Source organism: Bos indicus x Bos taurus, chromosome 9 (assembly GCF_003369695.1).
Source record: "Bos indicus x Bos taurus breed Angus x Brahman F1 hybrid chromosome 9, Bos_hybrid_MaternalHap_v2.0, whole genome shotgun sequence".
In the NCBI taxonomy this organism is placed as follows: domain Eukaryota; kingdom Metazoa; phylum Chordata; class Mammalia; order Artiodactyla; family Bovidae; genus Bos; species Bos indicus x Bos taurus.
In genome coordinates, this window is record NC_040084.1 from 38468935 (window position 1) to 38496717 (window position 27783).

General features: G+C 42.9%; 2 protein-coding genes across 8 annotated transcripts in view; one reads left to right on the top strand and one right to left on the bottom strand.

Moving 5' to 3' along the window:
* Positions 1–1042, top strand: part of TUBE1 (tubulin epsilon 1) — a 20903-nt gene extending 19861 nt beyond the window's left edge. For 6 of the 7 annotated variants that reach the window (XM_027551177.1, XM_027551175.1, XM_027551176.1 and 3 more), the window contains one exon: positions 260–1042. In XM_027551177.1, coding sequence (XP_027406978.1) covers positions 260–404 — 145 coding nt within the window. In that variant the 3' untranslated portion in view covers positions 405–1042. The remainder of the gene's footprint in view (positions 1–259) is intronic. The other variant, XR_003512583.1, reaches the window with a different exon arrangement.
* CCN6 (cellular communication network factor 6) lies at positions 657–17899 on the bottom strand. Its single transcript, XM_027551182.1, has 5 exons — positions 17681–17899; positions 11240–11537; positions 6846–7088; positions 3231–3424; positions 657–2118 (listed from the first exon to the last, which is right to left on the bottom strand). Exons 1-5 carry the CDS (start codon positions 17726–17728, stop codon positions 1837–1839), a joined length of 1065 nt encoding a protein of 354 aa, XP_027406983.1. The 5' UTR covers positions 17729–17899; the 3' UTR covers positions 657–1836.
* Between the last annotated feature and the right edge of the window lie 9884 nt (positions 17900–27783).

The window sequence follows — 27783 nt, forward strand, 5'->3', positions numbered from 1 at the left end:
CTCAAGAATTACAGGCGTGCAATACAGAACTAATATAAATCAGGCGTGATCCTGTTTGCTGTATCAATGTATTGATTTTAACTGAAGAGGAGAGGCTTACTCACTCTAAATGAGAAATCTCATGGGTTTGTAGGATTTGGGTTCTCATTTCCCTTGTAAAGCTGAGTGAACTATCATTTTAATAAGAATATTTACATTATAGGATAGTTGTCTGTATTAAATTCCTAAAACTGGTCAGCGTTGGTTTTTTTATTTATAGGCTCATCTTCATCACTATCTACAAATTGAAGGGATGGAGGAAAGCTGTTTCACAGAAGCCGTGTCATCTTTATCAGCACTTATACAGGAATATAACCAACTGGATGCCACAAAAAGCATGCCTGTGGAAGATTTACCTAGACTAAACGTAGCTATGTGAAAAAGAAACCCCAAAGATAAAAACTTTTTTTTTTAATTGCACATTTTTTACCCCTTTACCTTTCTGTTTCAGAATTTTTGTGATTCAGAAAGCCTAATGTGTTTTTCATATTGGGAAGACTGTCTTTAGAATGGTTTCCATTTAATTACAATTTGTTGATACCATTGTGTGAAATCAGCCAAGTACTAGTGCCCTAACGTCAAACATTTGTCTTCCAAAACAGTCTTGTTTTCTAAAATTAAGAGAACAGAGCGCAACATTTTACTTTATTTATAGTCTCATATTTAGTCATTTATACAGAGATAATCATGTCTGTAATAAAAAAAATCTTGTATAGATATTTTTATATTTATAATTTGTTTTCATAGTCTGTTTAAATTCTGACTCTTTAAAAGTAAATACAGGAGTAGAACATAATATAAATATTTCTTTTGTAACAGCCACTAACTTCAGGAATAGATTTTATTACAATTTAAGGAGGTTTTATTTCTTCTTTGGGTAACCACTTGTTTGCACTCAAAAGAATCACAGTTTACAATTGTATTTGTATTAAGTTATTATAAAATGTTTTTTTAATCAAACCAGTTGATTTTGTAATAATAAATGTTCACATTTTAAAACTGTTCCTTGTTATCAGTTTTGATTGTCACTATTTATATAGCAAACAGAATATTACTAAGCTTGATACTTTCTTTGAAACTTTGCAGTAAATTTAATAGTCTAGTGAAAGTGTTCCAATTACTATAAATCTCCAGTTTTAGTCTTCAGCATTAATTTATTATATATTTCAAATTCACTGATGGACTTACCATTTAAGGAAGTAATTTTGAGAAAATTTATTTTCAAGCCAAAAAAAAATCTTGTGTGCTTTCTTTAGTGTTATTTTTTTAATTTATTTCCTTTTCAAAGTAAGTGTACTGCTCTTGGTTCTTACCTTGGAAATCAAATTTTTTACAGTTTGGTATAAAAATTTAGATAACTGTCAACAGTGGTCAAAGAAGTTCCATTTTTTCCTTCCAAAAGAAATCTTAATTGATATTCAGGATAGGGCAATGGAAATAATAAATATATTTACAGCTTAATCTTACTCCTGTTTAAGATTTAATCTAGAAAATCTTATAGGATAAAATGTTCTCTTGTAAATTGTATAATTTTTCATTTCATGGAATATGCAGACAGAACCAACTATTACATAACTATACATTTTAAGAGCTCAATTTTAAGGTTTTCATATTTTACATATATTTTTAGGAGAACCTTTTTTTAAGCTTCTAATGCTTTAAATACAGTTATCTGAGAAAATCCAGGCATTCTTACTGTTTTAAACTAATAAGGCAAATTTGCTACCCTCTTAATACCATTTTAAATTTTGATGTAATAACATGATTAACCTTAACTTTTCCTCCTTGTGCTTCATTTTATAGAATCTTGAGCTCAGAAAATATATCCTCTGGATCTCTGCAGTTTCTCTGACACACACAAGATGTAATCCACAGCATCTTCCATTTAAATGACCCTTCATTTGGGCAATCAAATTGAACAGTAATCATTTTAGACTTATTAGGCACACAGCATCTCTTATCCAAGCATATGCCACAGAAAGTGGGTCTGTAACTCTGAGTGCTTGCGCATCCAGAAAAGACAAATTTTTCAGCTTTGACAGGTTGGAAAGTAGGTTGGCACGTTTTTCCTTTGGGAATCTGAAAAGATATATAACATTAAGTGGTCACTCTTTAAACTTGATAACATTAAGCAGTCACTCTTTAAACTTGATTATAATAGTTCAGAAAAGTGATACTTCATAGAATAGAGACTATTATACATACACACAGAAAATAGTTGCATTTAGGGCATTAATAGTTGCATTTTATTAATATTAATATTTATTAATATTAATAGGGTGTTAATAGTTGCATTCAGTCATGTCCAGCCCTTTTTGACCTTAAAATTCCCTCCCACAAGAGTACTTTGAAAGTCTTCCCTGTGCATCCTCCATCCACTCCCCAGTGTTTTTTTCTTATCTGCCTTTTACTTAGTTCCACAATAAATGAAAATCTTTGTTTTGTTTAATGTCAAGGGCCAAGACTTAGAGAATTAGCTAACACAGTTTAAGTAAATGGATAGATGAATAAACATCTTAATCCCTTTGAAACTGTCAACTTTCTGATAGGGAATAACTTGGGGATAAGACTGGTTTTGTAGCATTTCTAAAAATTAGTCTCAAGACAGTCATCTTGCTTAGTTCCAGAAACAGGACCAGCTCTAGTTACACCAAGCAACCTTAGAGTGTGTATTATGACATTACAGTCCTTTGGGAAGCAGTAACTAAGCAAAGCATTCTGGAAATGGTATGGTTCCCTCTCTAAGCTGGTGATATATAACTTAAGATCAGAACCGCTCTGCTGTTCATATGTTTGTTTTCATAATTACAGTGTAGCAACCAAAATCTTTTATTGATGGTTCTGATTCCACTACATAAAATTAATATAGGAAAAAGAATCTGAAAAAGATCTTCTCCTAAACAGTATACATGGTGGGGTACCACAACAAATCAGACTGATCGAGACCCGACTATTACGTTGTTAGAATATTCTAGAATCCACAGGTTAACATTTTCTCCCTGCTCGATGAAAATTTTTCCCACAAAGTGCAGCTAGTTAATATTTGCCTTCCTTCAAGATGGTTTGACTCTAGGAGTTTCATGAAGTGGTTTTATTAACAAATACCTCCAGAACACACACATACACATACTCACACTTTTCAAGAGTCTCAATATTGAATTATAATGCAGTTAAATATAATTAAACTTTACCTTTACTGTCTTTGATATATCACTGTCACAAGGCCGAATGTAACACAGTCTTTTCTCTTTTCCCTTTTCACAGTTGCTGTTTTCATTGGTCACCCTGTTAGATATTCCCATCCCACATGTTCTGGAGCAAGGGGTCCACTTTGTTGCTTGCACAAGACATTTTCTTTTCCAAATCAGTGGGAGATTCCTATATGCTAAAATAGAGGAAGGGGAGTACATGTACTTAAATATGTATGTACTCATGCAGATAATTTTTAATCCTGACTTTTAAGCTAATAGTTTACAGATCTGAACTTTATATAATGTAACTCTGAATAAAATAAGCTGATGGTCTAATTAATTATTCTATTTTCCCTACTCCCCAAATTATCTTTTGACCAAATATTATAGTCCAGTAGTTTAGGAATAAAAATGCATTATCTTTGAGAAACTGGGTAAAATACCCATTTACTTCTTTCTGCTTAGCCCACCCCCTGAGTACTAAACAAGCGTATACTTTGATGGACAGCCACCTTTTCTCTGCTTCTTGGCTTATGCTTGATGATATTTTCAACAGATGTTGAAACAGACATGAGTCGGATTAGGGAATTCAGGATATTAATCAGACAATGTGGTCTTATTAAATTTCATGGTTATATTAAAATCTAAAATACAAAAGTTAAATCTGAGAATTCAACTGTCAATGAGACCAGTTATTTTTTTCACCACTTAAAAATCTAGTCTTTAGAAGATTCTCTACACTAAATAATCATATACTAAGTCATGAAAAATGTGCCATCTATTTTATTCAGTTTAATTGTTAAATTCCCTGTCTAAATTTCCATTGTCTAGACATTGCCTGCCACTTCAGAATGAATGGAAAGCATTTCCTTCAGGTTAATATACATCCTAAAGTGGGTGCTTCCGAAGTAAGGTAGAGATTTGAGTCTGCAATTGAACACAGCAAAATGCTGGCTACGTTACTTTAAAATGTCAATTTAAAAAGGACTGCTCCCCATGCCTTCTTGATAGGAAATATCAGTCACTTGGAAGTATATGCTGTCTTTGAATACAATGATACTTTGATACTTTGTCAGTTTTATTACAGTAGGATCTTGCAACTGCACACAGAACTGAGGGAGAGGAAGCAGAAAAATGGAGATACCTGGAAGGCAGGCAGCAGTTTAAAGGCATCAGCGCAGGAAGCAGGGTAAAAGCCTGGCGCATCTGCAATAAATAAAGGCAGCTTAGATTGTCGTGTTACCAGTAATCCCCCTCAGAGTTAAGCCAAGAGCTGCAGTTCAGGAAATGTGCTTAGCATCCATTTAAGGGCAAGAAAACTGGAAGAAATTGTAAAAGTTTAGTGTCTAATGAGCAGTGAGTAAAGCATAGAGGCATCAAGTCATTGCATGCTTCCTGCTGTCCAAGTAAAAGCTAGATTTCAACCGTGGACTCTGGAATTAACTAAGTTACTAGACAAATACATCTTAAAGTATGTGTGTGTCCTTGTGCTTCACTTTTAAAAGCCAAGCTTGTTTGGGCCTGTAAGTACAGTTTTAAAGGTAAGCAAGAGATATTAAACTGAACGTATACTTCCTCTGAAACAAATTTAGGTCTTTATTATTAATAATATATATTAATTATATATATATATATATTAATAAACAGAGAGCACTTGGGAGAGTCTAATTTTTTGTAGCAAAGCACTAACCACTAAGAATGACCATCTGATGTGTCCTCCACCAGGTTCCAAGTGAATCCACTGAAGCCACTCTAACTTTACAAATGAGACCAATTTGACTTTGATCCAAAGGCCTTTCAGTTCAGTTCAGTCGCTCAGTCGTGTCCGACTCTGCGACCCCATGAATCACAGCACGCCAGGCCTCCCTGTCCATCACCAACTCCCGGAGTTCACTCAAACTCACGTCCATCGAGTTGGTGATGTCATCCAGCTATCTCATCCTCTGTCGTCCCCTTCTTCTGCCCCCAATCCCTCCCAGCATCAGAGTCTTTTCCAATGACCTGGGGACAACTGCTGCTCTAAGTTGGTCTCATCAGGGAGGTTCACAAATGGGTCCTAAAAACTTGTCACACAGATTCAATGCAGAAAATCAACTGATCTTGTCTATTTGGAAAAAAGAATTTGGCTTATAATTTTAAAAAGGTTTACAGCATTAGTAGTATCAGGCTGTTAGCTGAAAAGCCACATATGGTAAATGCCTATTTGCCATAGCCTGTTAAATTTTTTTTGAATTAACAGTCATAATTGGAATCCCAGAGGATGTTCCCCCTTTAAAGATTAGGTTTTAAAGATCTAAAACTTATTTCTCTGATTGTGGTTGCTTTTATTAACTATTCCCATAACACAAGTGAATTTAGGAGTCTTTAGCATATATAAATACTCCATATTTCCATGGCACCTTTCATTTACTAAGCTTTAAGTTTCAAGAAAAAGCCAGTCTTGATTTCTGGATGAAAACACGGATGTGAATAATAACAGGCATGAGTTTTGCCCCCTTTTGAGTCCTTCACCTGTGCTTCAGCTGCTGGCAATTTTGAAAACTCTGTCCCCCCAAAAACCCCAGCACCTAAATAAGGTGCTAACTCAGAGCAGACCAAATACAAGGGTCACGAATACAATGACACCAACTATAAATGGCCAGGTGCTCCAGCTGAGTAATGCAAAATCTCACTATAAGTTTCTGACTCCTCACATACCTGGGCAACCTACTTAAAGATGCCTGTGTGCACATTTATTTAGAGGCTGGTAATTATTAAGCTTCACTTTCAGAGTGAAGGAAAGGGTAATTTTATCTATTTTTAGAAATATTTACAAATTCAACACATACCCTCTAATATTTTTAATCAGTAGCCTTTCATTTCTGCTTTTACCATACGGAAGAGTTGTATTGGAACTGGATAGTTCATACTTCTTGCCCATAATAATACAAATGAAAGTTTTTCCAGGCTAGGGTACATGTCAACAATATTCCGTCAGTTCTCCTATGCATGAGCATGCTAAGTCACTTCAGTTGTGTCCAATTCTTTGCAACCCTATGGACTATAGTCTGCCAGGCTCCTCCGTCTGTGGGATTCTCCAGGGAAGAATACTGGAGTGAGTTGCCATGCCCTCCACCAAGGGATCTTCCTGATCCAGGGATTGAACCCACATCTCTGAACATCTCCTGTACTGGCAGGCGAGTTATTTACCACTAGCACCATCTGGGAAGCCCTGAGAGGTTAAATGGAAATAAGTAGAGGTAGTAATTTAGAAGAATTTCCTGACCTAGTAGAAAACTGGAATAGTTTGGGAGTTCTCTAGTGGTTAAGATTCAGTACTCTCACTGCCATGGCCTGGGTTCAATTCCTGGTTGGGGAACTGAGATCCTTCCTGCAAAGCCACCTGACCAAAACAAAAAAAAAAAGGAAAAAAATCTAAAACACTATAAAATTCCCTTTCCAGATACTTAAAGCGTACCTGCCTGAGGCAAAGACCAAGTACAATGGCACACTCAAACTAAATCTCACACTGACCACCCATTAGTAAGTGCGTACTGAGTCCCTTGGTACATAAAAGGAACACGAAAGAAAACCAGGCAAAGTCGGACGTGAGAACTAGTTCTACATAACCAGCACCTGGCATTGTTTTGTAGCTTGTTGAGAGCTGTTTCTGTGACGACCCCAGGCCACATTTTGACTGATCAGTCTTCTCTCCACCTTTAGCCCCAGAGCAGTGCCTCTTGGCCAGCTTTGGTATGAACAGAGGTGTGCATCCGATGGCCCCGCTGACACACAGGCAGCTGAACAGGGGACTGGGCTGAAACACCTGGCCATTCTGATAATGCACCCCGTTGAACTCACATCCCACAGCGATGAGATCTGAAAGGAGAAAAGAACAAAACCACCAAAGAACTGTAACTGCTTGTCTAGACCTCCAGCTGAAAACCCTAGAGCAAACTGCTCTCTCCTTTATGTAGTTCTCAATTTCCTTGGTCCCATCTGGAACCTCCTTCACAGAACATCTGTAAAAAATGAACATGAGACATTTTCATTAGATTTGGAGATAATCCGCCCCAAGTGATCACCTTCAAAATTCAGACCCTGTTACGCAGTAAAAAAAAAAAAAAAAAAACACCACTATGAATACAGCACTGTGTGCATGCTGCGTGCTAAGTCACTTCAGTCAGGTCCGATTCTGCAACCCTGTGGACTGTAGCCCACCAGGTTCCTCTGTCCACGGGATTTCCCAGGCAAGAATACTGGAATGAGTTGCCGTTTCCTTTTCCAGGGGATCTTTCCAAACCAGGATCAAACATGCATCTCTTACATCTCCTGCATTGGCAGGCCAGTTGTTTACCACCAGTGCCATCTGGAAACCCCCATAATACAGCACTGGGATGACTGTAAACCTCAGAGCTGAGCTGATGGCTGGTGAGACACATATCCCCAGATGTTCACTAATAGGCTGGGATATTGTCCTAGAAAGTTGGGGTAAGTGAATGGATGAAGAAATCATAATCTGTTTACAATACTGCACAGTAACTGATTTTGTTTTTAAGAGAACTGGAAGAAAACGTTCACTTCCTCTGAGGGGTATCTTCACCTGGATCAGCAGTTCTCACAAAGTGTGGTCCATCGGCCCCTTGGCAGTACCTGAGGCCCTTTCACAGAACTGGAAGGTCAAAACTTTTTCAGAGTACCAAGATGTGACCGACTTTGTTCACTCAGTTGATATTTGCACTGAACGTGCAAAAGGAGTGGTGGCTCAAATGGCTGCTGGCACCTTAGAATGAGTCAGGCTGTACATGTTAGCCACTGTATTTTTCCTTGCCATGCATTTGTACATAAGTATACTTTTTTTAAAAAAAGAGTTCTTAGTTTTACTAAGAATGTCTTTAACAACACAAATTTTATTAAATCTTAATGATCAAAACATCGTTTTAATATTCCATGTGAAAAAACAGGAAGTATGCATAGGGCTTTCCTGTGAATACTGTACCAAAGTACGATAGTTATCTGGAGGAGAAGCACCTAGGTTACTGTTTCAGTTGTGGGCCTAACTAGCCACATTTTTAGTGGTAATTTCCCCGGAAGAAGTGACTGAGCGACACATCATGGTTATTCAGACTTGGGTATTTGGCAGATATTTTCTTAAAAATCAACAAGGTGAGCCTATCACTTCAAGGAAAACAACTGACAGTACTTCTCGCCAATGACAGAATTTAAGGCTGTCGAGCAAAAATCAGAATTCTGGAAAACTTATGTCCAACACTGAGATCTTTATAGCTACCCAAGATGTAGGCTTTTCTGATGAGTTTGGTACTAAATAATGTGATTTAAAAAACAAAAAAATCTCCATAAACCATTGTTCCAAACTGATATTTTCCAAATAACTAGTATATGCTATTGTTATAAAATTATGCATGAGGAAAAGCCCTGTTCCAAGTGGGTCTTTGACTAAACCAATGTATTTTAATGTCACAGAGTCTGATAAGTTCATCAACGTGGTTTCAGAGTCCACATGATTAGCAGTGATGCAGCTAATTTTTCGAAACTCCAGTTATAATATGAGAAAAATATAATTATTTGAAAAGTTAAAACATTCCTTCCTTTTCCAGCAATATATCTGTGTGAGGCTGGAATCCCTTCATATATTCCAATCTAAAAGAACATATAGCAATATACTGAATGCAGAAGCAGATGTAAGACATTAGAGAGATTTGCAAAAAGGTCAAACAATTCCACTTTCACTCGTCTCTAAATTTTTCTTTGTTTTTAAGGTAAGTTCTTTCACAAATAATATTATTTCTGTTAATTTGCAATGGGCAGGTTATTTCATTTCAAATGAATTAGTAAATAGTTTTACATTTCTAACCCATTAAATGCCAAGAAATAATTGATAAACAGAACCTCTTTGGGTCCTTATTAATTTATAAGACTAAAGGGACCCTCAGACCAAAAAAAAAGGTTGAAAACCATTGTTCTGTATGATGAATCAGCACATTCTCTGTAAAGTTATATGGCCTCTATAGACTATTTGGTCTCTGTCGCGACTACTAGATGCTGCTACTATAAAGCAGCCACAGACTATATGTAACTGAACTGGCATGGTGCTTCTCTGATGAGACGTCATTTACAGAAACAGACTGTGGGCCAGATTTGGTCCCTGAGTCAGAGTTTGTGACCCCAGTTATAGATCATCCCCACCCCCATTCTCATGGCTGTGCTCTGTAATGATACTCATCATACTGTACATGAAATTACATTTTTGAGAATTTACTACATACCAGATATTGTGATACCAGATATTTGGGGTTTTGTGTCATCATTTCATTTGACCTTCCTAAGAACTCTATAAGATAGAAAGTACATACGATATAACTGAGCCACAGAGAGGTTAGGCAACTTGTCCAAGGTCACTCCACAGACAGAGTTCAGAATCTGAACCCAGAGATAAATCAATATAATAAACCATGAAATTAAAAGATGCTTACTCCTTGGAAGGAAAGTTATGACCAACCTAGACAGCATATTCAAAAGCAGAGACATTACTTTGCCAACAAAGGTCCATCTAGTCAAGGCTATGGTTTTTCCAGTGCTCATGTATGGATGTGAGAGTTGGACTATAAAGAAAGCTGAGTGCTAAAGATTGGTGCTTTTGAACTGTCGTGTTGGAGAAGACTCTTGAGAGTCCCTTGGACGGCAAGGAGATCCAACCAGTCCATCCTAAAGGAGATCAGTTCTGGGTGTTGATTGGAAGGACTGATGCTGAAGCTGAAACTCCAATACTTTGGCCACCTCATGTGAAGAGCTGACTCACTGGAAAAGACCCTGATGCTGGGAAAGACTGAGGGCAGGAGAAGAATGGGGACGACAGAGTATAAGATGGTTGGATGGCATCATCGACTCAATGGACATGGGTCTGGGTGGACTCCAGGAGTTGCTGATGGACAGGGAGGCCTGGCATGCTGCGGTTCATGGGGTCGCAAAGAGTCAGACACGCTGAGTGACTGAACTGAACTGACAGAGGCATCAGGCTCCTGAACTTGAATGATTCCACACATTCACCCCAGCTCCAGAGACGTGCCCTCACCCAACACTCACAACCTAACTTCTGCTAGTAATTAATCTTCCCACTTAGACTGCTCTACAGAGTAACCTAACAACTCAGTTGACGTGAATATTTCCCCTTCCCTTAGAAATTTTACTTTTTATTCCTAAATAAATCAGCATCCTCGATTATTGTCAAGGCATAGATTTAGATGGTCTTGAGCAGTCTCCCCAGGTGGCGTTAGTGGTTAAGAAACCACCTGCCAATGCAGGGGACATAAGAAACACGGGTTTGATCCCTGCGTCCAGAAGGTCCTCTGGAGGACAGCATGACAACCCACTCCAGTATTCTTGCCTGGAGAATCCCAGTGGACAGAGGAGCCTGGCGAGCTACAGTCTAGAAGGTCGCAGAGAGTCAGACATGACTGAAGCAACTGAGCGCACTCCAGTCTCCAGAGCTAAGACCCTCCCTTCATAAAGCTGAGGGCCCAATTGAGATTTGGGGTGCCCCGCCCTCTTTCTTACAAATTTGCCTCAGTAAAAAGTACAGTAACTTGATGGTTAGTTCGGAAGGCTGAAATTAAAGCAGTATATCAATACTAGAGATATATCCTTACATATTAAGAAAGAATATTTTTCAAGTACACAAAAGGCTGAATTCAGATTGCATTTGATAGTATAACAAAAACTGTCCTTTTTGCCATTTTAATAAGTCAGACTGTTTATATAATTTCTCCTATTTTTATCACTAAAAGAACTTCAAGATCATTTCAATGCAATAAAACGGGTTTCTGAACGTGTGTGTAACATCTGCTCAGTTCAGATGTGTTCAATATGACAAGGCCAGTCTCACTGGTGCCTGAAAACTAAGCCCACCTCAGATTTAGTCAAATGAAGATGATTATTCCAATGTAAAGACTGCAGAAATAAGTCCTGTCTAGACTCAACATCTTCCAGCCGGTCCAGAAGGAAACACTTACATGCACACACTCCGGTCTCGTACCTAGGCCTGTCTGCTGAGTAGTCACAGTACAGCCCTTTGTGGGGGTCACAGAGGTCAGCTTCGTTGCAGGTGTCCCCTGGCTGCCTGGCACAGATTTTACAGCATCCGCAGCCATCTCTCACCAGGCTCACTCCAGGAGGGCAGCTGGGCTTCCGACGAGGGCACTGACAGGGCCAGTGACAAAACTGCTTTCGATGGTGCCCTTCTGCCCCCTCTGCAGGACTTCCTTTGACTGCTGTGTCCGACAGCCCAGCATCCTGGGCCCTGCAGCAGAACTTCATTGGACAATAAAGGTGGTGTTAGAAATGGTTCCTCAAACCAATTTCAGAGGTTTTCTAGAAATAGATTTCACCCAAATTATTAATACTAGAATACAGCGTGGTAAGTTGTAATAATATCTATCAGTATTTGACATGATCGTGCATGCATGCTCAGTCACGTCAGACTCTTTGTGACCCCATGAACTGTGGCCCACCAGGCTCCCCGGTCCATGGGTCCATGCAATTTCCCAGGCAAGACTACTGGAGCAGGTTGCCATTTCCTTCTCCAGGGGATCTTCCCAACCCAGCAATCGAATCCACATCGCCTGCTTTGATAGCAGCTTTCTTTGTCACTGAGCCACCGGAGAAGTCCGATTGACATGATCGGTCTCTCCTTAAACTTTTCTGCCCTCAGCTTCCAACACATGACTCTTTCTTACTCCTCCTTTCTCATCAATGGCTCCTTCTTAGTCTCTTCTTCTGGTTTTTTCTCATCTGTGAGCACTGGAGCTTCCTGTGGGTAAGTTCTCTAAAGCAGCATTCCTCATTGTATCTCATACCTCCACCCAGGCTTCTCTTCTGAGCGCAGGCTCAAACTGCCTACTTAAAAGATCTCCACTTAGACATGCAATAAGCATAGCAAACTTCACAAGATCAGACACATCCTCCCAATTCTTCCCTCCAATCTGCTCTCCCTTATAAGGGAAAGAGAGAGGCAGATGCGTCAGAGAAGATGTGATGCTAGAACCAGAGAGAACGTGAGGCCACTGCTGAAGGGAGGTCACGGGCCAAGGAATGCAGGCAGCTTATGAAAGCTAGAAAAGGCAAAGGACAGATTCCCTCTAGATGCCCCAGATGAAACACAGCCCTGCTTTGATTTTAGCTCTGATTTTAGACTACAGAGGCCAGAACTGCAAAAGAATAAATCTGCACTCTTTGAGCCTCTAAGATTGTAGTCATTTGTTTCAGTAGCAACAGGAAATTATGCACTCTATAGGAAAGTTATGACCAAGCTAGATAGCATATTCAAAAGCAGAGACATTACTTTGCCAACAAAGGTTCGTCTAGTCAAGGCTATGGTTTTTCCTGTGGTCATGTATGGATGTGAGAGTTGGACTGTGAAGAAGGCTGAGCGCCGAAGAATTGATGCTTTTGAACTGTGGTGTTGGAGAAGACTCTTGAGAGTGCCTTGGACTGCAAGGAGATCCAACCAGTCCATTCTGAAGGAGATCAGCCCTGGGATTTCTTTGGAAGGAATGATGCTAAAGCTGAAACTCCAGTACTTTGGCCACCTCATGTGAAGAGTTGACTCATTGGAAAAGACTCTGATGCTGGGAGGGATTGGGGGCAAGAGGAGAAGGGGACGATAGAGGATGAGATGGCTGGATGGCATCACTGACTCGATGGATGTGAGTCTGAGTGAACTCCGGGAGTTGGTGATGGACAGGGAGGCCTGGTGTGCTGTGATTCATGGGGTCGCAGAGTCAGACACAACTGAGCGACTGATCTGATCTGATGTAACAAAGGAAGAATATGGGGCTCAGACTGCTTAAGATACTCCAGGTCACACATCAAGTAAATAGAAGAAAAGGTACTTAAACCAGGAGCTTCCAGAACCTTTCTACCTCCCTTCCCTAGGCCGGGTCTTACCACAAATCAGATTAGATATTGAACAGATCACTGAATCTCTGCATCTGGTTCTCCTCTCCAGCCCAGACTCTCCCCATGGGCTCACAACTAGCTCAATCCTTTCTGCAGGATTTCTCCCACTTTGATGTCCCACAAGGACCTCACTTTCTCTCCCCAAGAAACTGCTTTCAGCTGGTCCCCATTTTAGTGAATGGTGTGACACCATCCACTGAGTTTCCCAGCCTTGCCTGCTCCATCTCCTTCCTCCCTCACACCTGAAGGTCACAGACCTGCAGGGAGGTCCAAGCTCCTGAGCACAGCATCCAGGGCCCTCCTTGTCTCTTGAGTTCTTTACATCCCTTAGCTTCCAGCAAATGAAAATGCCTGTGGTTCCCTGCATATCTGAGGCTGTTCAATCTTCCTACAAACTTTTTCAGCCCCCCACACTCCCTCACTGAGTTACCACCTTTTCCAGAAGACTTTCTGTAACTTCTCCATGCTCCCTTTTACCTGTGTACTCAAACTGTGAATAAGTGCCTGTCTTTACCACTTGCCATAAAGCTACCCAACCACAGGAACCTGAGGTTCACTTGCTGGTGTATTACTGGCACTTAGCACAGAGCCTGGCCAGTAATTTCTGTAATTCTCAACTTTTATTTGATGGAACTGAAAGCAGTTAGATTGATCCAGAGATCTAAACCTCTTTCCAACTCAAAAACCCTACACTTTAAAGTATCTGTTTGAGATTCTACCATTAAATCTTCAGCCTTTTTTTTCCTTACCACTGATGAAATATGTATTCCCCAGAGTAACACTTTCAGCTACTATTTGAGTTGAATGTACAATGTGAGAATAGACTTTGAGGATACATGCTGGGCTTCTGGAGGATGAGGAGGGGCAATGGAAATTCAAAATGTGAAAGGAGTAGAAATAGCAAGGGTAGAAACAGTGAGTGCCTGCTCCTCATTCTTGCCCAGGTTCGGCCATGGTTACCAGGGACCCCTCGCCAGGCTCAGTGGCCTCTCAGCGGGGCTCATGCTCCTGAACTCTCTATCCCCACGTGACCCCCCCCTTTCTAAGGCACAGGACTCTCAATTCTCCACTCTCCCTTGACTTGCATGACACCAGCTCCTCCCTGTCACCCCAACCCAATTCTATCCCTACCTCTGGACATATTTTGTCAATCTCCTTTGCAGGCTCCTGTAACCCTAAATTTGACTTAGATTTAGGCTCCTGGGTGCTTCATGACCTTAATGGATTGCTGATCTCACTGTCCCCACTCTCACTCACCCTCTTGCCTTCGTTTTTAACCCTATGCAGCTTCAAATATAAATTTCCATCCAGGACGACTCCACTGAGCTCAGACCCACATAGCTGACTGCCTACTGGACATCTCCACTAGCATCTCCTACAGGAACACTCACATAACATACTCACCATTGGCCCACCCACCTGAGACAATGTTTCCATACTCTGGAGGTAGGAAGTTGGGAGGCATCCAGGTCATCTTCCTCTCCGGCACCTCCTACAGTCATTTAGCAACTAATCCTTCTTACCATCCTCATATCCCTAAAACTAGACCTTCTTCTCTCATTTTCACTGCTACTGAGTACTGCTGCAGTAAGTTCCTAACTGGTCTCCCTCTCTCAAGAAGCACTTCAATGAATCTCCCACTTTTAAGGATCTCTTTAAAAAATATCTGTTGGTCCCCAGCATCTCCACCAACAAACAAACAAAAACGTATTTGATTTTACTTCTCATCTTAAAACCCATCAGTGGCTCCCTACTGGCAAGAGTATACAGGCCAAACTTCTGAGCAGGGTATCCAAACCCTATGTGCGCTGATTCCCGCCTTCCTCTCTAGTTGCACTGCCCAATGCGCTCTCCTCCCATGCCATGCACTTGACAAGAGGGACCAGGCTGGCTTCTCCTCATGCTGCTTCCTCTAATGAAGTGCCCACTCCCCAAACTTCCCACTTGGGGGCACATGTTTATCTTTCTAGTTCTTGAAGCATTTCTATATAATCTCCAAGGTGACAAGGTAACACTGTTGAAAACCAAGGATAGAGAGAAAATCCTGGAATCAGTCTAAGAAAGGGAGAGCATTACATACAAGAGAAAAAACAATAAATGTGTGGTCTGACGTCTCATTAAAAGAAGGAAACCAAGATGTCCTTCAGTAGGTAACTGGATAAACTGTGGCACATCCAGACAGTGGAGTAATATTTCAGTGCTAAAAGGAAATGAGCCATCAAGCCTTGAAAAGACACGCATATTACTAAGTGAAAGAAATCAACTGGAAAATTCTACATAGTGTATGATTCCAACTACATGACATTCTGGAAAGGGCAAAACAATGAAGACAGTAAAAAGATCAGTGGTTGTCAGGGGTTGAGGGAAGGGATAAACAGGGAGAACACAAAGGATTTTTTGGAAAGTGAAAATGCTCTGTATGATACTATAGTAGTGGATACACATTATCATGCATTTGCCCAAACTCACAGAAGGCACACCACCAAGAGTGAAAGCTAATGTAAGCAATGACAATGAATGGTTATGATGTGTCAATGTAGGTTCACTAGGTTCATGTAGAACTCCTATTACAATGTAGTTCATTAGTTGTAGGAAAGGTACCACTGTTGCGGGAGACACTGATAATCAGGGAGTGGAGGGGGCAGGCTATGCACGTGCAGCAGCAGGCGGTACACAGGAAATCTCTGAAACCTTCTTCTCAAATTTGCTGTGACCCTAAAACACCACCAGAATATTATGGCTTTAAAAAAGGAGAAGGAAAACAAGAACAAGACACACCCTGAGACAATGCCAAGAGGTGGCGGTGGGGGCGGCGGGGGGGTTGGGGGGGGACTGTCAACCTGGGATTCTATCTCCAGTGGAACTATCTTTCAAAAATGAAGGTGAAATTAAAGACATTTCCAGATAAACAAAACCTGAGAGCAACTGTTGCTAGCATGACTGCCTCACAAGTAGTAGTAAAGGAAGCTCTTCCACCTGAAGGGAAGATTACAACAGTATGCTAGAAATATACGAAGAAATCAAGGGTGCTGGAAATGGCAAATATGTGGGTAAATATAAAGAATTACATATAATTTTCTCTTTTCTTCAGCTATTTTTATTGTTTTCAAAATCAAAATATTAAGACAAGAAAAGAATCATCAGAATAATACAACAGAAAGAAGGCTTTGACCACAGAGCTATGCTTATCTTAGATAACATTCATTTATTTGATCTTTGAGCTTCAATCCTCCTCTGTAAAAAAGGATCAATAATATCAACTTTGCAAGGTTATTTTGAGTTATTATCTTAATCACTAAAGTGTGAAGCACAGTTCTTGGCACATATTAGATTTTCTATACATGGTAGGTATTATCAAACCCTTCAAAAATTCAGACCCTTAACTTTGCCATTAAGCATAATATTTGCTTGTTGCTGTATCTATAACCTCTTTTTGTTTTGTTTTGTTTTTTTTTATTTTGGGCACATCTCTCTCTGTTGCAACACTTGCTGCTTAGGGATATGCTGTAGTTCTCAATCCATAAAAGTGGCAGGCGTTTTCCTCAAGAGCAGTGGACCAGGTGATAGACAGCCCCATCTCCCTCCTACTGGGGAAAAGCACCTCTCCATCCGTCCACATAATGGTACCACTGACATTCTTGTTATGACCCTTTTAAGATCTTAAATCTCTCCATATATAACAATTTTCAACCCCCCGTTTTCTAAAATACATCTGCTGCTTAACTACCTCAATCAAATTAACTCACACACACACATCCCTGTATTCTAAAATACCAGGTTTCAAAAGCTCTGTCCTCTGAACTAGCAAAAACCTCCGCCATGTAGATAAATCCATAAAATAAGCCACCCCATTTCAATCGTCTTGATTAAAAAAAAATGCTAAAGCAAAGAATCACTCATATTGAATTAAACTTCCGTTTGGTCTGCTGCTCAAAATATTTAAAAATCCTGTAGACTGATTCTGTCTCATGAAAAGAGAAAAACACATGGGTTAAGAAAAGACAAAAAAAAATAGAATGTTTTAAAAATATTAAGTGTTTGCTCCGAAGTGTTCTCAAACAACCACAGGCTTAGCTGAAGAGAGACGTCAGGGTCACTTTTTCCAGCAGCTCTGTGCAGTCTGCCCGCCTGGCGCCAGCAGAGGGACACCGCCACCCACCCCGCCCGCAGGGCAGCCAGCTCTAGGCAGACTCCAGTTAAAAAAAGAAAAAAATAAATTTTATGAAAACCTGGGGGCTGTTCAAACATATCAGAAGCAGGATTAAGTGCCCTACCCCAAAAGGGAGCAACGTTTTCCACTCTTCCCGGAAGCTAATAAACTAAAACAGGACTTGATTAGAAGAAGAACATGGCTCCCTACTCGTCTGGAGCTATTTCCACAAGGAACGCACCCCTCCACTTCCCCCATCTTCTCTTCCTTTTTGATTTCTGACCTGAGGAAATGAGGGCCACCGCAGCCCCCGAGGGGACGGAGCGGCGGGAGAGCCAGGACGTACCTGCAACAGCGCGGCCAGGAGAAGCGTGGAGAGCAGCGGCCCCCGCATGGCCCCAGGCTGGCCTCGCGCAGCCGGAGATGCTGCGAGGCCAGCGCACAAAGCTCTCCTCTGTCTCCTGGAGGAAGGACCCACGCCTCCACCTCCCAGCTCCCGACTTTGTGCTCCAGCTCTCAGGCTCTGCTTTCGCTTTCCCAGATCCCTTTTAATACCCTGTTTACTTTCAGGCGACTCTTCTCATATTTACCTTCGCGGTGGCCTGGAGCGCGCTTCTCCCGGGACTGAGAGGGGGCAGGCCAAGGATGACATCTGTTTGAAGGAACTGTTGTTCTTCCCGCTCCAGGAGATCAGAGCCGGCCTTGAGCAAAATGGTGATGTTAGACGCAGCTACCCGCCTTAACCCTCAGCCTCTCCTCTGGGTTTGCCGCCCCAGGCCCTCTCTTTGCTGCTTGCTTGTTCTCCCGGGGCCCTCAAAACACAGGGGCAAGTCTGGCCTCTGACCACCCCATCACAGCCTGGCCCTGCCCAATTCTCCCACCACATTGTAACAGGTCCACCCCACCTTCCCGCACTCAGCAGCTTCTTATCGCAGTGCCGGGTGCTTACCTCGGCTACAGCACGTTCTCCTACCAGGTGGATTAGGTTTGGAAATACTGTAGATGGAACTCAGGTGGACGCCTACAGTCTGGGGTCTGAGAGAAGCCGCTTTCTGCGGCCACAGCCCCATGACAGACCAAAGTTAACCCCAATCTTTTAGGGCTAAGACAAAACAGTTACACTAGCGGTAACCACTCATTTAACAAATCAAGATTTTTTAAAAGCCCCTTCCCTTCTAATTCTCACCTCCCCAGCATGTGTGGTCACCAGCCCATCTCCTCCTGTGCCCAGTGGTTTGTGGCTCTGTTACCCAGCTTTCAACTATGGTCTTTATCTGTGTATCTTGGGGCACCTCCGATGGGGTTTTGTCTTCTGTGGATCCAGTGGCCCATGTTCCTGCCCCCATTCTAGGGCCGATTTCTATTCCCTGTGATCTGTCCCCTGTCTTCGATTTACCTGTTACCTCTCCTGGGCTCACTGCTCACCTCTCTTTCTGTGTATAAAGACACAGTGACTGAAGGCCCAAGACCTGGAGAAAAACTGGGCTTCCTGCCAACAACAAGGACTCTGGGATCCTCAGAGAGCCAGGGACTCCATAAAATGTGCCAACATACCCCACATGGTTTACTAAGTAGTTAATTACACCATAATCACACACACACCAAACAACAAGGAATACCCAGTGTAGGTATGATGTCAACTCCTCATCTTCCTGCCTAAGAAATAGGATAAAACCTGTGTAACAGGGAAAAACCTTCGTATTCTATTACAAGTTAATCACTAAAGGGATGTTGCCTATAAGCTAAAATTAAACATCATGGCCCATCTCTGGACCCGGCCTCCCCGGTAATGAGAGTAAAGCTATACCAATAAAATACCTTTGTTTAGCTCACAGGAAACACATGGACCAGACCCTCCTGTGAATAACTGCAGGAAGGAAGAAATTAACACATCCCCTCTGCAGGCTGACAGATCAGGAAATGTTTGACTTTCCTCCCTTCCCTTTTAGTATAAAATAAGCTTGAATTCTAACTCCGGGAAGATGGTTCTTTGGGGCATGGTTCCACCATCTTCTTGGCTTGCTGACTTTCCAAATAAAGTTATGTTCCTTGCCCAAAGAATTCGTCTCTAGATTTATTGGCCTGTCGTACAGGGAGCAGTATAAGCTTGGTCTCCCTAACACCCGAAAACAGCCTAATGAAGGAAGATGGGTCTGTGTTAGTCCAATCTGATCCATTATTTTTAAGTCTCTGGTTTAACACCATCTGATCTTATGGTTCCCATCCTCAGGGATTCATGCACCACAGTGGTCATGAGAAAGGATCATCTCTCATTTCCTCACTGGTTCATCGAAGGCAGAAGAATCTAAGCCCAGGATTAGCGTATTCATGAACGACATCCCTCCTGTTCTGAATGTGATACTGCACCTATCTGTTCAGTGTCTGAACTTAAGGAGACTCACGCCCCTTCCACGTGTTCTTTGTAAATGCTGGCAGCAGCAGCCATTCTTCTGGAAATGGCTTTCCTCCCTCTACAGTCTCTCTGCCACGGGGCAGGGGAAGGGGCCAAACTCCCATCCTTGGCTCTTGGTAGGAAAGGAACTTCTTAGTTGAGAATGAACTTGTGAGTCCTCTCCCCCAGCGTACAAGATGGAGGAGCTCTGGGCTACTCACTGCAGCTTCTGTTTAGACATCTCCAGCCATGGGAGTGCTCCTATTTAACAACTTCAAGCCCACTATGGATGGACTGAATGAATACGGCTTTTCTGCAATCTTCTACTTGGGACACCAAGAGCCATCCTGGCGTGTGTCTTGCTCTGAACACATTCCTCTGTTATCTCATTTAACAAAATGCTAATCTGCCTAGGTGTCCATTTCACAAGCGTTCAGTTTGTGATGTACATTCAAATAGACATGTACACTGAGCATAACTAATATTTGCATCATGTTTCATGATTTACAAGGAAGTTCACATGTATTATCTTTTTTAATTTCACAGCTCAGTGAGGTAGGCAAAAGCAGTATTTAAAACCATCTTCATTTAGCAGATTAAAAAGCTGAGGTTAAGTGACTGTACTTGGTCCACAAAATACACTTAATCCCTGCCCCCTAGAGCTATATAATCTACTGAGAGAGAAGATGCTGAACAAATAAACATGCGAAGTATCCCTGAGGAAAAATTGAATAAAGGCTAAAGGCTAATAATAAAGAACAAAAAACTACAGGGGAGAACGACAGTTAGGAGCTAAGTTAAATCAACAGCAGGGGGAACTAAGAGTTGAGATGGGAAGCCAGAGGGAGAGTGGGGAAGAGTCCTGGTGCAGGGCTCTCTCCACTGGCAAACACACACAGGAACAGCATCACAGCGAGGACAGTCCCTTCTCCTGTATCACCTGGGCGGGCAGAGATCAGCACCCACAGCTCTGTCAGTGCCCCGAGCAGGGGGGAGTCCCCTTTCCTCACCCCCTCAGCAGTCCCTCCCTCTCCTACTGGTGGTAGAGAGAGAAGCATTGTCTGTCCCAGAAAAGAGACCAACATTGCTGGTGCGATCGTGCCCTGAACGTGTGCATCGGGAAAACTAGAGCTTCCCCGTGGCTCAGAAGTAAAGAATCTGCCCGCCAATGCAGGAGACGCAGGAAATGCGGGTTTGATCGCTGGGTGGGGAAGATCCCCTGGAGAAGGAAATGACAACCCACTCCGGTATTCTTGCCTGGGAAATCCCTTGGACAGAGGAGCTTGGTGGTCTACAAGCCAAGGGGTCGCAAACAGTCAGACACAGACACAACTTAGTGACTAAACAACAACAACAAACCATAATAATACCACAGCAAACAGTGATCAAGTGCTCAAGGTGCCCCATCCCTATTGTGCTGAGTGCTGCACGTGTGTGGACCCAGCTGCTTCTCCCAACATCACTGCCAGGAGGTACAGTTATTACCATCTGTGAGGAACCTGAGACAAGGCCATGTGAACAGCAGGAGGTAGGACTGAGATCCCAAGCATTTAGCCCCCCGCTCTGCTGCCCTCTGCATGGCCTCTATATTACAGAACAACCTGCAGCAGGATGATTCCGTGAGACCGTTACTCTGCATTGCATTCTCTACGATTTCCCCCCCTCCTACTCCCGTCTCTAGTTTTAAGAAGGTAGTGAGGTCATTTAGAGTTCCGGACACAACTGAAGTGATGCAGCAGCAGCAGCAGCTAAGCAGAAGGATTCCCTGGTGGCTCAGACAATAAAGAATCCACCCGCAATGCATGAGACCTGGGTTGGATCCCTGGGTTGGGAAGATCCCCTGGAGGAGGGCACGGCAACCCACTCCAGTATTCTTGCCTGGAGAATCCCACTGACAGAGGAGCCTGGCGGGCTACTCTTTGGGGCCCCAAAGAGTCGGACGTGACTGAAGCGACGAACCTTGCCCTTGTACTTGTCCAGGCAGAAAGGAGCTGCCACAATGCTTTGTCTCTTGGGGAAACTGGGTCTCACGGAAGAGGTGATGCTGGGAGAGGAAAGAGGAGGGAGTCTGGGGCAGCCAAGGGGATGAGGAAGCTCAGGAAGCCCCTGAGTTGGAGTTAAGGGGTGGAGAGGTGAGAACAGGACACTTCAGCCATTCTGCACAATTCCCTGAGGACCTCTGTATCCTCGCAAGAGCCTTCACTGCCCATTCGGATGTGAACCATCAAGGTGTGGGCAGGAACCTCAGAAAGAGAAGTCCAATGGCCTGGCCTCTTCTCCAGGCACCAGCTAGGCCTCCGGCATTGTTGTTCAACCTGCCTTGGTGGTGGTAGACCTGGGAGGAGCCCACCGATGGTGGCTTAGAATAATAATACATTTATCTCCAGATGGAGATGGGGGAGGTTGGTTTGGAGCCAGCGTTAATTTAAATTTTAACTTTAATCAAAATTAATTAATTGAATTGCATTAATTAAAACTTTAATTTGAGGAAAATGAAGAAACGGATATTCCTACACCCCTGAATCTGTGGCTTCACACTCATCCTTGCTACAAATACTGTAAGTCTCACAAAATCGCCATTCTCCTGCAGTGTGTACTCTCTCCTGAAAATTCACAGACCTTGAAACCAAAACCGGGGCTGGGAGCCTCCACAGCATCTCCTCCGGCTCTCTGTCAGCTCCGGCTGGGTCAGCAGCTAGGTCTCGAATCAGGGATTCTTCCAGTCCGGTTGCTACTGTGGACCCAATGGTGCTGAAGGGCATTCAAATGGCAGATGTCCAATGAAACCTTGTTGGTCATTTAAAAGGACTCATCAAAATCACCCTGAAGCTACTGAAGTAGTTATGCATGTCTCTAATCTTGCATAATTTATCCACTGTATCCTTCCATGCCCTTTTCTAACTAATAATCGCCAGTCTCTTGTACCTTTTTCCTATGTGTGTATCTTCTGTTAAATGCATCCCATTTTTTTTCCCCCACAAAACTCTGCCCCTAAGATTCTGACATGGATTTCACGATACATGCCTGGAAGGGCAGGTGTACACTCTCTTCTTCCTCCACTAACCGACAAGCCTAGTTCAGCAGCACCTGTGGGTCTGCTATGTGTGTGCTAAGGTGCTTCAATGCCGCCACCTTGGAGGGCAGGCTGGAAGGGTTGCCAAGCTCTGCTTGGCCTCCTGTCCAGCTTTTAGTGAACCAGGTCCAAGAAGGAGCAGCCACAAATCAGCAGCCCTGGCATCTAAGTGGGCCTCGAAGCAGAGTCTCCTTGAAAAGAGGCAGGTGCCCTCGTTCCCAGGGCATCAGAAAGTCAGGCTGTGGCCCAAGGAAAACAAGGCCAAATGGCTCGGAGGATCTAATTCACTTTGTCACTTGGCTCTGCTAGACTGGTCTGCAAAAGGAGCCCTGTGTGGGAAAAAGGGCCGAGGCAATCAGACGCGGGCGCTGAGGGGCCTCCTGAAAAGTTGGAAGGGAGAGGAGAGGTAGTTCCCATATTTTGCAATGTGGGTGGAGCTCATCTTTCAGGAAGGAAAATATGCATAATGTGGTGTCATTCCTGAGCCTGAAAATGACCGCGTGTGTGAATCATAACCCAGTTAGACGGGCAGGCCTGTTGGCAGACTTGCAGCCAGTGGGCTGCAGGTCACAATCCAAGTTCTGTTACGTACCAGCTCGCTGACCTTGGACAGTCTCCACCACAACTCCCCACCTCTGGGCTTCTTTACCTGCCAGACACTGCTGCAGATTTATCTTCCTTCAAAACAGATTTGACCATGTCACCCTCCTACTCAATACCCTTCTTCCACTCCCTTTTTCAAATAGATGCCTTCAGATTGTGATGCTACAGAAGACTCCTGAGAGTCCCTTGCACTGCAAGGAGATCAAACTAGTCAATCCTAAAGGAAATCAACCCTGAAATTTCATTGGAAGGACTGTTGCTGAAGCTGAAGCTCCAATACTTTGACCACTTTATGCAAAGAACTGATTCACTGGAAAAGTCCCTGATGCTGGGAAAGATTAAAGGCAGGGAAAGATTGAAGGCAAAAGGAGAAGGAGGCGGCAGAGGATGAGATGGTTAGAGATCATCGCCGAGCCAATGGACATGAATTTGAGTAAATTCCAGGAGATAGTGGAGGATAGAAGAGCCTGATAGGCTGCGGTTCATGGGCTGTCAAAGAGTCGGACATGACTTAGCGACTGAAAAACAACAACACCTCCCCTTTCACCAGGATAAAACCCTACTCCTGGGTAGCACAGTGGGCGGCCATCTGTGATACAGCAACCTCCTCTTGGGCCTCTCCCGTCCTCACCCCTGCACTTAGGCAATACAGAACTGCACTATGCATGTTCCCCCAGCCTCCTGCCTTTGTGAGGTTCTACCCGGAGAACCCTCCTCGCTGTTCACTCGCTTGGTTATGTCCGAGAGCCTCCCCTGAGAAGTCTTCCTAACCAGCACCTCTGAGCTCCTCAGTCCCTTCGTGTACCACTGATGGCCTTGTAAAACCTGTATTGCAATTCATGTGTTTCCATGGAGGGTTGTGAGATTTAGCTAATAACAAGAATGGTAATAATAATGACAGGATGCCCAGTTAAAATTTTAATATATATGAAATACATTTATACTAAAAATTTATTCATTGTTAACGTGAACCTCAAATTTAGCTGAACATATGTTTATATGGATTTTCCCTACTGGACTGAGTCATGTGAGGGTGGAGACTGATAAGACTGTATTCGTATGACAACCCACTCTAGTATTCTTGCCTGGAAAATCCCATGGAAGGAGGAACCTGGTAGGCTACAGTCCATGGGGTCGCAAAGAATTAGACATGACTGAGAGACTTCACTTTCTTTTTTCTTTCTAGGTAAGCACAAAATGGTTTAAAATCTTTATTTCCTTTACATGACTGGCACCTGGAGTTTCTAATATCAAGTTATTCATTTTACAAGCAAATGAATAAACACGACAGTCTTTTTTTTTTCTTTGCCTTTTCTTAACCTTTTGAAGGTTAAATGGTGGTGTCCCAAGCACAATTTAGACTGCAGTTTCTGATTTTCCAGATCCAACCTGCAGTGGACACTGATGGTCGCTAGATGGCGCAATGGACCAACGTACGGCCTCCGCCCCGCTGCGGGACCCGGTTAAGAAAGAAGGCGCGGCGCTGCCGCAGAGCCCTGCATTATTGATTGTAAGGCTGCCGCAGAGGTGGGAGGAGCCCGCCGCCATCTCGCCAGGTCTCCCGCAGCATCCGGGACGGCCCTTCAAGATGCTTTCCCCTCCCTGCCAAGGCCCTTGATGTGGGAGGAGAGAGCTCTGTGTTGCACAGTTTTCTCATTCATAGGAATACCGGATCTCTTCAATAGTCAGAATTATTTTTGTTTCACGTTGTCATTGTGAACAACGGCTCCTAAGAATAGCAACTGTACTTCTTGAATGCCACCGCCTTTTAAGTTAATATCTGTTTTTAAATATTATCGAGTATAATTAAAAGGCATTAAATCATGTGTGGGTGGGACGAGGGTGTTCATCAGCCAATTATAAAAGATTTTTTTATAAATGAAACGGATGAAAATAAATAGATGAAAATAGTTTGGATGTAAAATAATTTCATTATATTGTTATACTGATGCAAGTACGTTTTCTTCCCGCATTGTAACTGGAAATCTGCACATTCTAACTGAAAAGATGCTCTGAAACTAAACCGTGGGTGTGGCCGCCATGTGATCCATGGTTGGCAGCCCTCACTAATGACCAGTAGAGGGCGATAATCCATTCAGACAAAAAGGATCAAGGGCATAAATGTATGCAGCCAACCTTTTATTGTAAAAGGAAACTCAAAATGTATATTCACTCACTAGTCCTTTTATCTAGCCAATGGCTTTTCTTGAAATATGGATTACCGATTAGAGTGCCCTGTTATTTCCTTTCTTTGCAAACCACACACACACACACAAAGCCCATCCTCTGTGTTGCTTCACTGGGTTTCCTCAGTGAAATGAGAATGTAAATGAGAGTGTAAAGACAGTACAAAGCATCTGGACTCGAGAATCCTTCTAGATACTGTAACTGATGATCATCAAACGTAATTCAACAATGCTTTTTATATCAACTTTCCTTCACTGTGTCTTTCCAAAGCATTAAGTTGAATTTTCACTGGCAACCCATCCCTTTCTTTGTGTACCAAGGTATCACTAGTTTTAATAGTATCTGGTCAAACTGTGTAATTATTGGAAAACAATCAATTGGAATTAACAGGTTAGGAAAGAAGCAAGCAATGCCCTGTGGACCCTAAGCAGTAGCCTCTGCTGTACCACCAGCCCTCAGTGAGCTGTGGGCATCAGTCAGCATCTTAGCTCACGCTACTGCAATAGAACACCGCAGACTGGGTGGCTTACCCATGACAGAAATCTATTTCTCATAGCTCGGGAGGCTGAAAGTCTGAGATCAGGACACGGTCGGATTCTGGTGCAGCCCCACTTCCTGGTTGAAAAACAGCAGTCTTCTCTCTATAGGCTGATGTGGGGAAAAGACAGGGAGAGAGTTCTCTGGGCTCCCTAATATCATCACAAAGGAGGCTGGATTTCAACATACGAATTTTGGAGGAAGACAAACATTCAATCATTACAGTCACTACATTTCACAAAGGAAATGGAGAGCTAGTTAATCTGGCCAATCCCTTACATGAAAGTCATTTAAAGAGCTTCTCCTTAAATTCAGACAAGGAATCATTGTTTTTCAAAAGACCAATGAAAAATATATCCTAATCTACCACTTACCAAATCCACTTGCAACGTAATTGAGTCAATTGCAAAATCACACGCTACCCTAACTTAAGATCCGGCAGAACAAAATGGGGCTCACTTTCACCCCCAACAGGGCTGTCAGTCAATGAGGCTCATCCACAAAGGCCTCCCCAAAGTGAGTCTCATGTCAAATTTTCAGTGTGGATAGCAGCTCTTCAGTTCTGGAGGCTGGAATGCCATCTGTGTCCCCTGCCAGTCACACAGACACTGTTCTTAACAGCCCCTCAGATTTTATGCCCAAACTTAGTATATCCAACTGCAGCAAGCAAGAATTTTAGTCCTGAAACTCAGACGCATGAAAAATATCCTATATTTTTAGGATCCCTTACATCAAGTTAAATGTGACTCCAAGTCCCCCTTCCAGTAAGCTGAGGGGCAGTTGAATCATAACCATCAATGGACACCTGCTCGTCCTGATCTGTGTCAGGGTTGCAGGTTCCTGCAGGCCACGTTGTCCCAGTCCCTGCGATTCCTCGGGCTCTGAAGACCTGGCTGTTTCTGTGCCACTCTTGGGGCATGAGGAGCCCTGGTGAGCTGGAAGCTCCTGCATCTGGGGCCCAATCTCTCTGTCTAGGTACACTCTGGGAATGTCCTGACCCCTTCTCAGCACACAGACAAGGTATGGTGAGCAGCCCCCACTCTCACAAGGCCTCTGACCACTCGTAGGGGGAAATCTCTCCCTCAACACCCAGCTGCCTCCAAAGACACACCTCCAGGGCAGAATTTACTGTAAACAGGAGCAACTGGGACCCCCCGACACACACACACCACCCTTAGCATCAAAGGGTGGTAGAAACAGTTTGTGGATTGGCACTGCATGGAAATGAGTTCTTTTTTAATGAGGAAAAAAACAATTTTAATGATTCAAAGCAGCTTTCATCAAGAATACCTTGTCTTTCCTGAACAGTTATAAAAAGAGGAGGGATGGAAACTTTCCCGCCATGGAGAACACAGGGCCCCTGCTGTTGGACTCTGGAAGCATCTCCATATGCAAACATTTCATCTTGTTAACCAGCAGCTCCAGCTCAGACATCACTTCCATCCCACCTCTAATTAAGCAAGGGCATTACATTTCAGTATCAGCAATAAATGTTCCTCCAGCCCAAGATAGTTCTACTATAGTTACACAGTGATTCTACTATAGAAAAGAAAAAAATAACTCGCGTTTATGTGATTCTAGTGTTGGCTTTGAGAAAACGAATATGGGAGCAAGTCAGAAAGGAATTGGCAGGAGGTATAGTGATGAGAAAGCATGC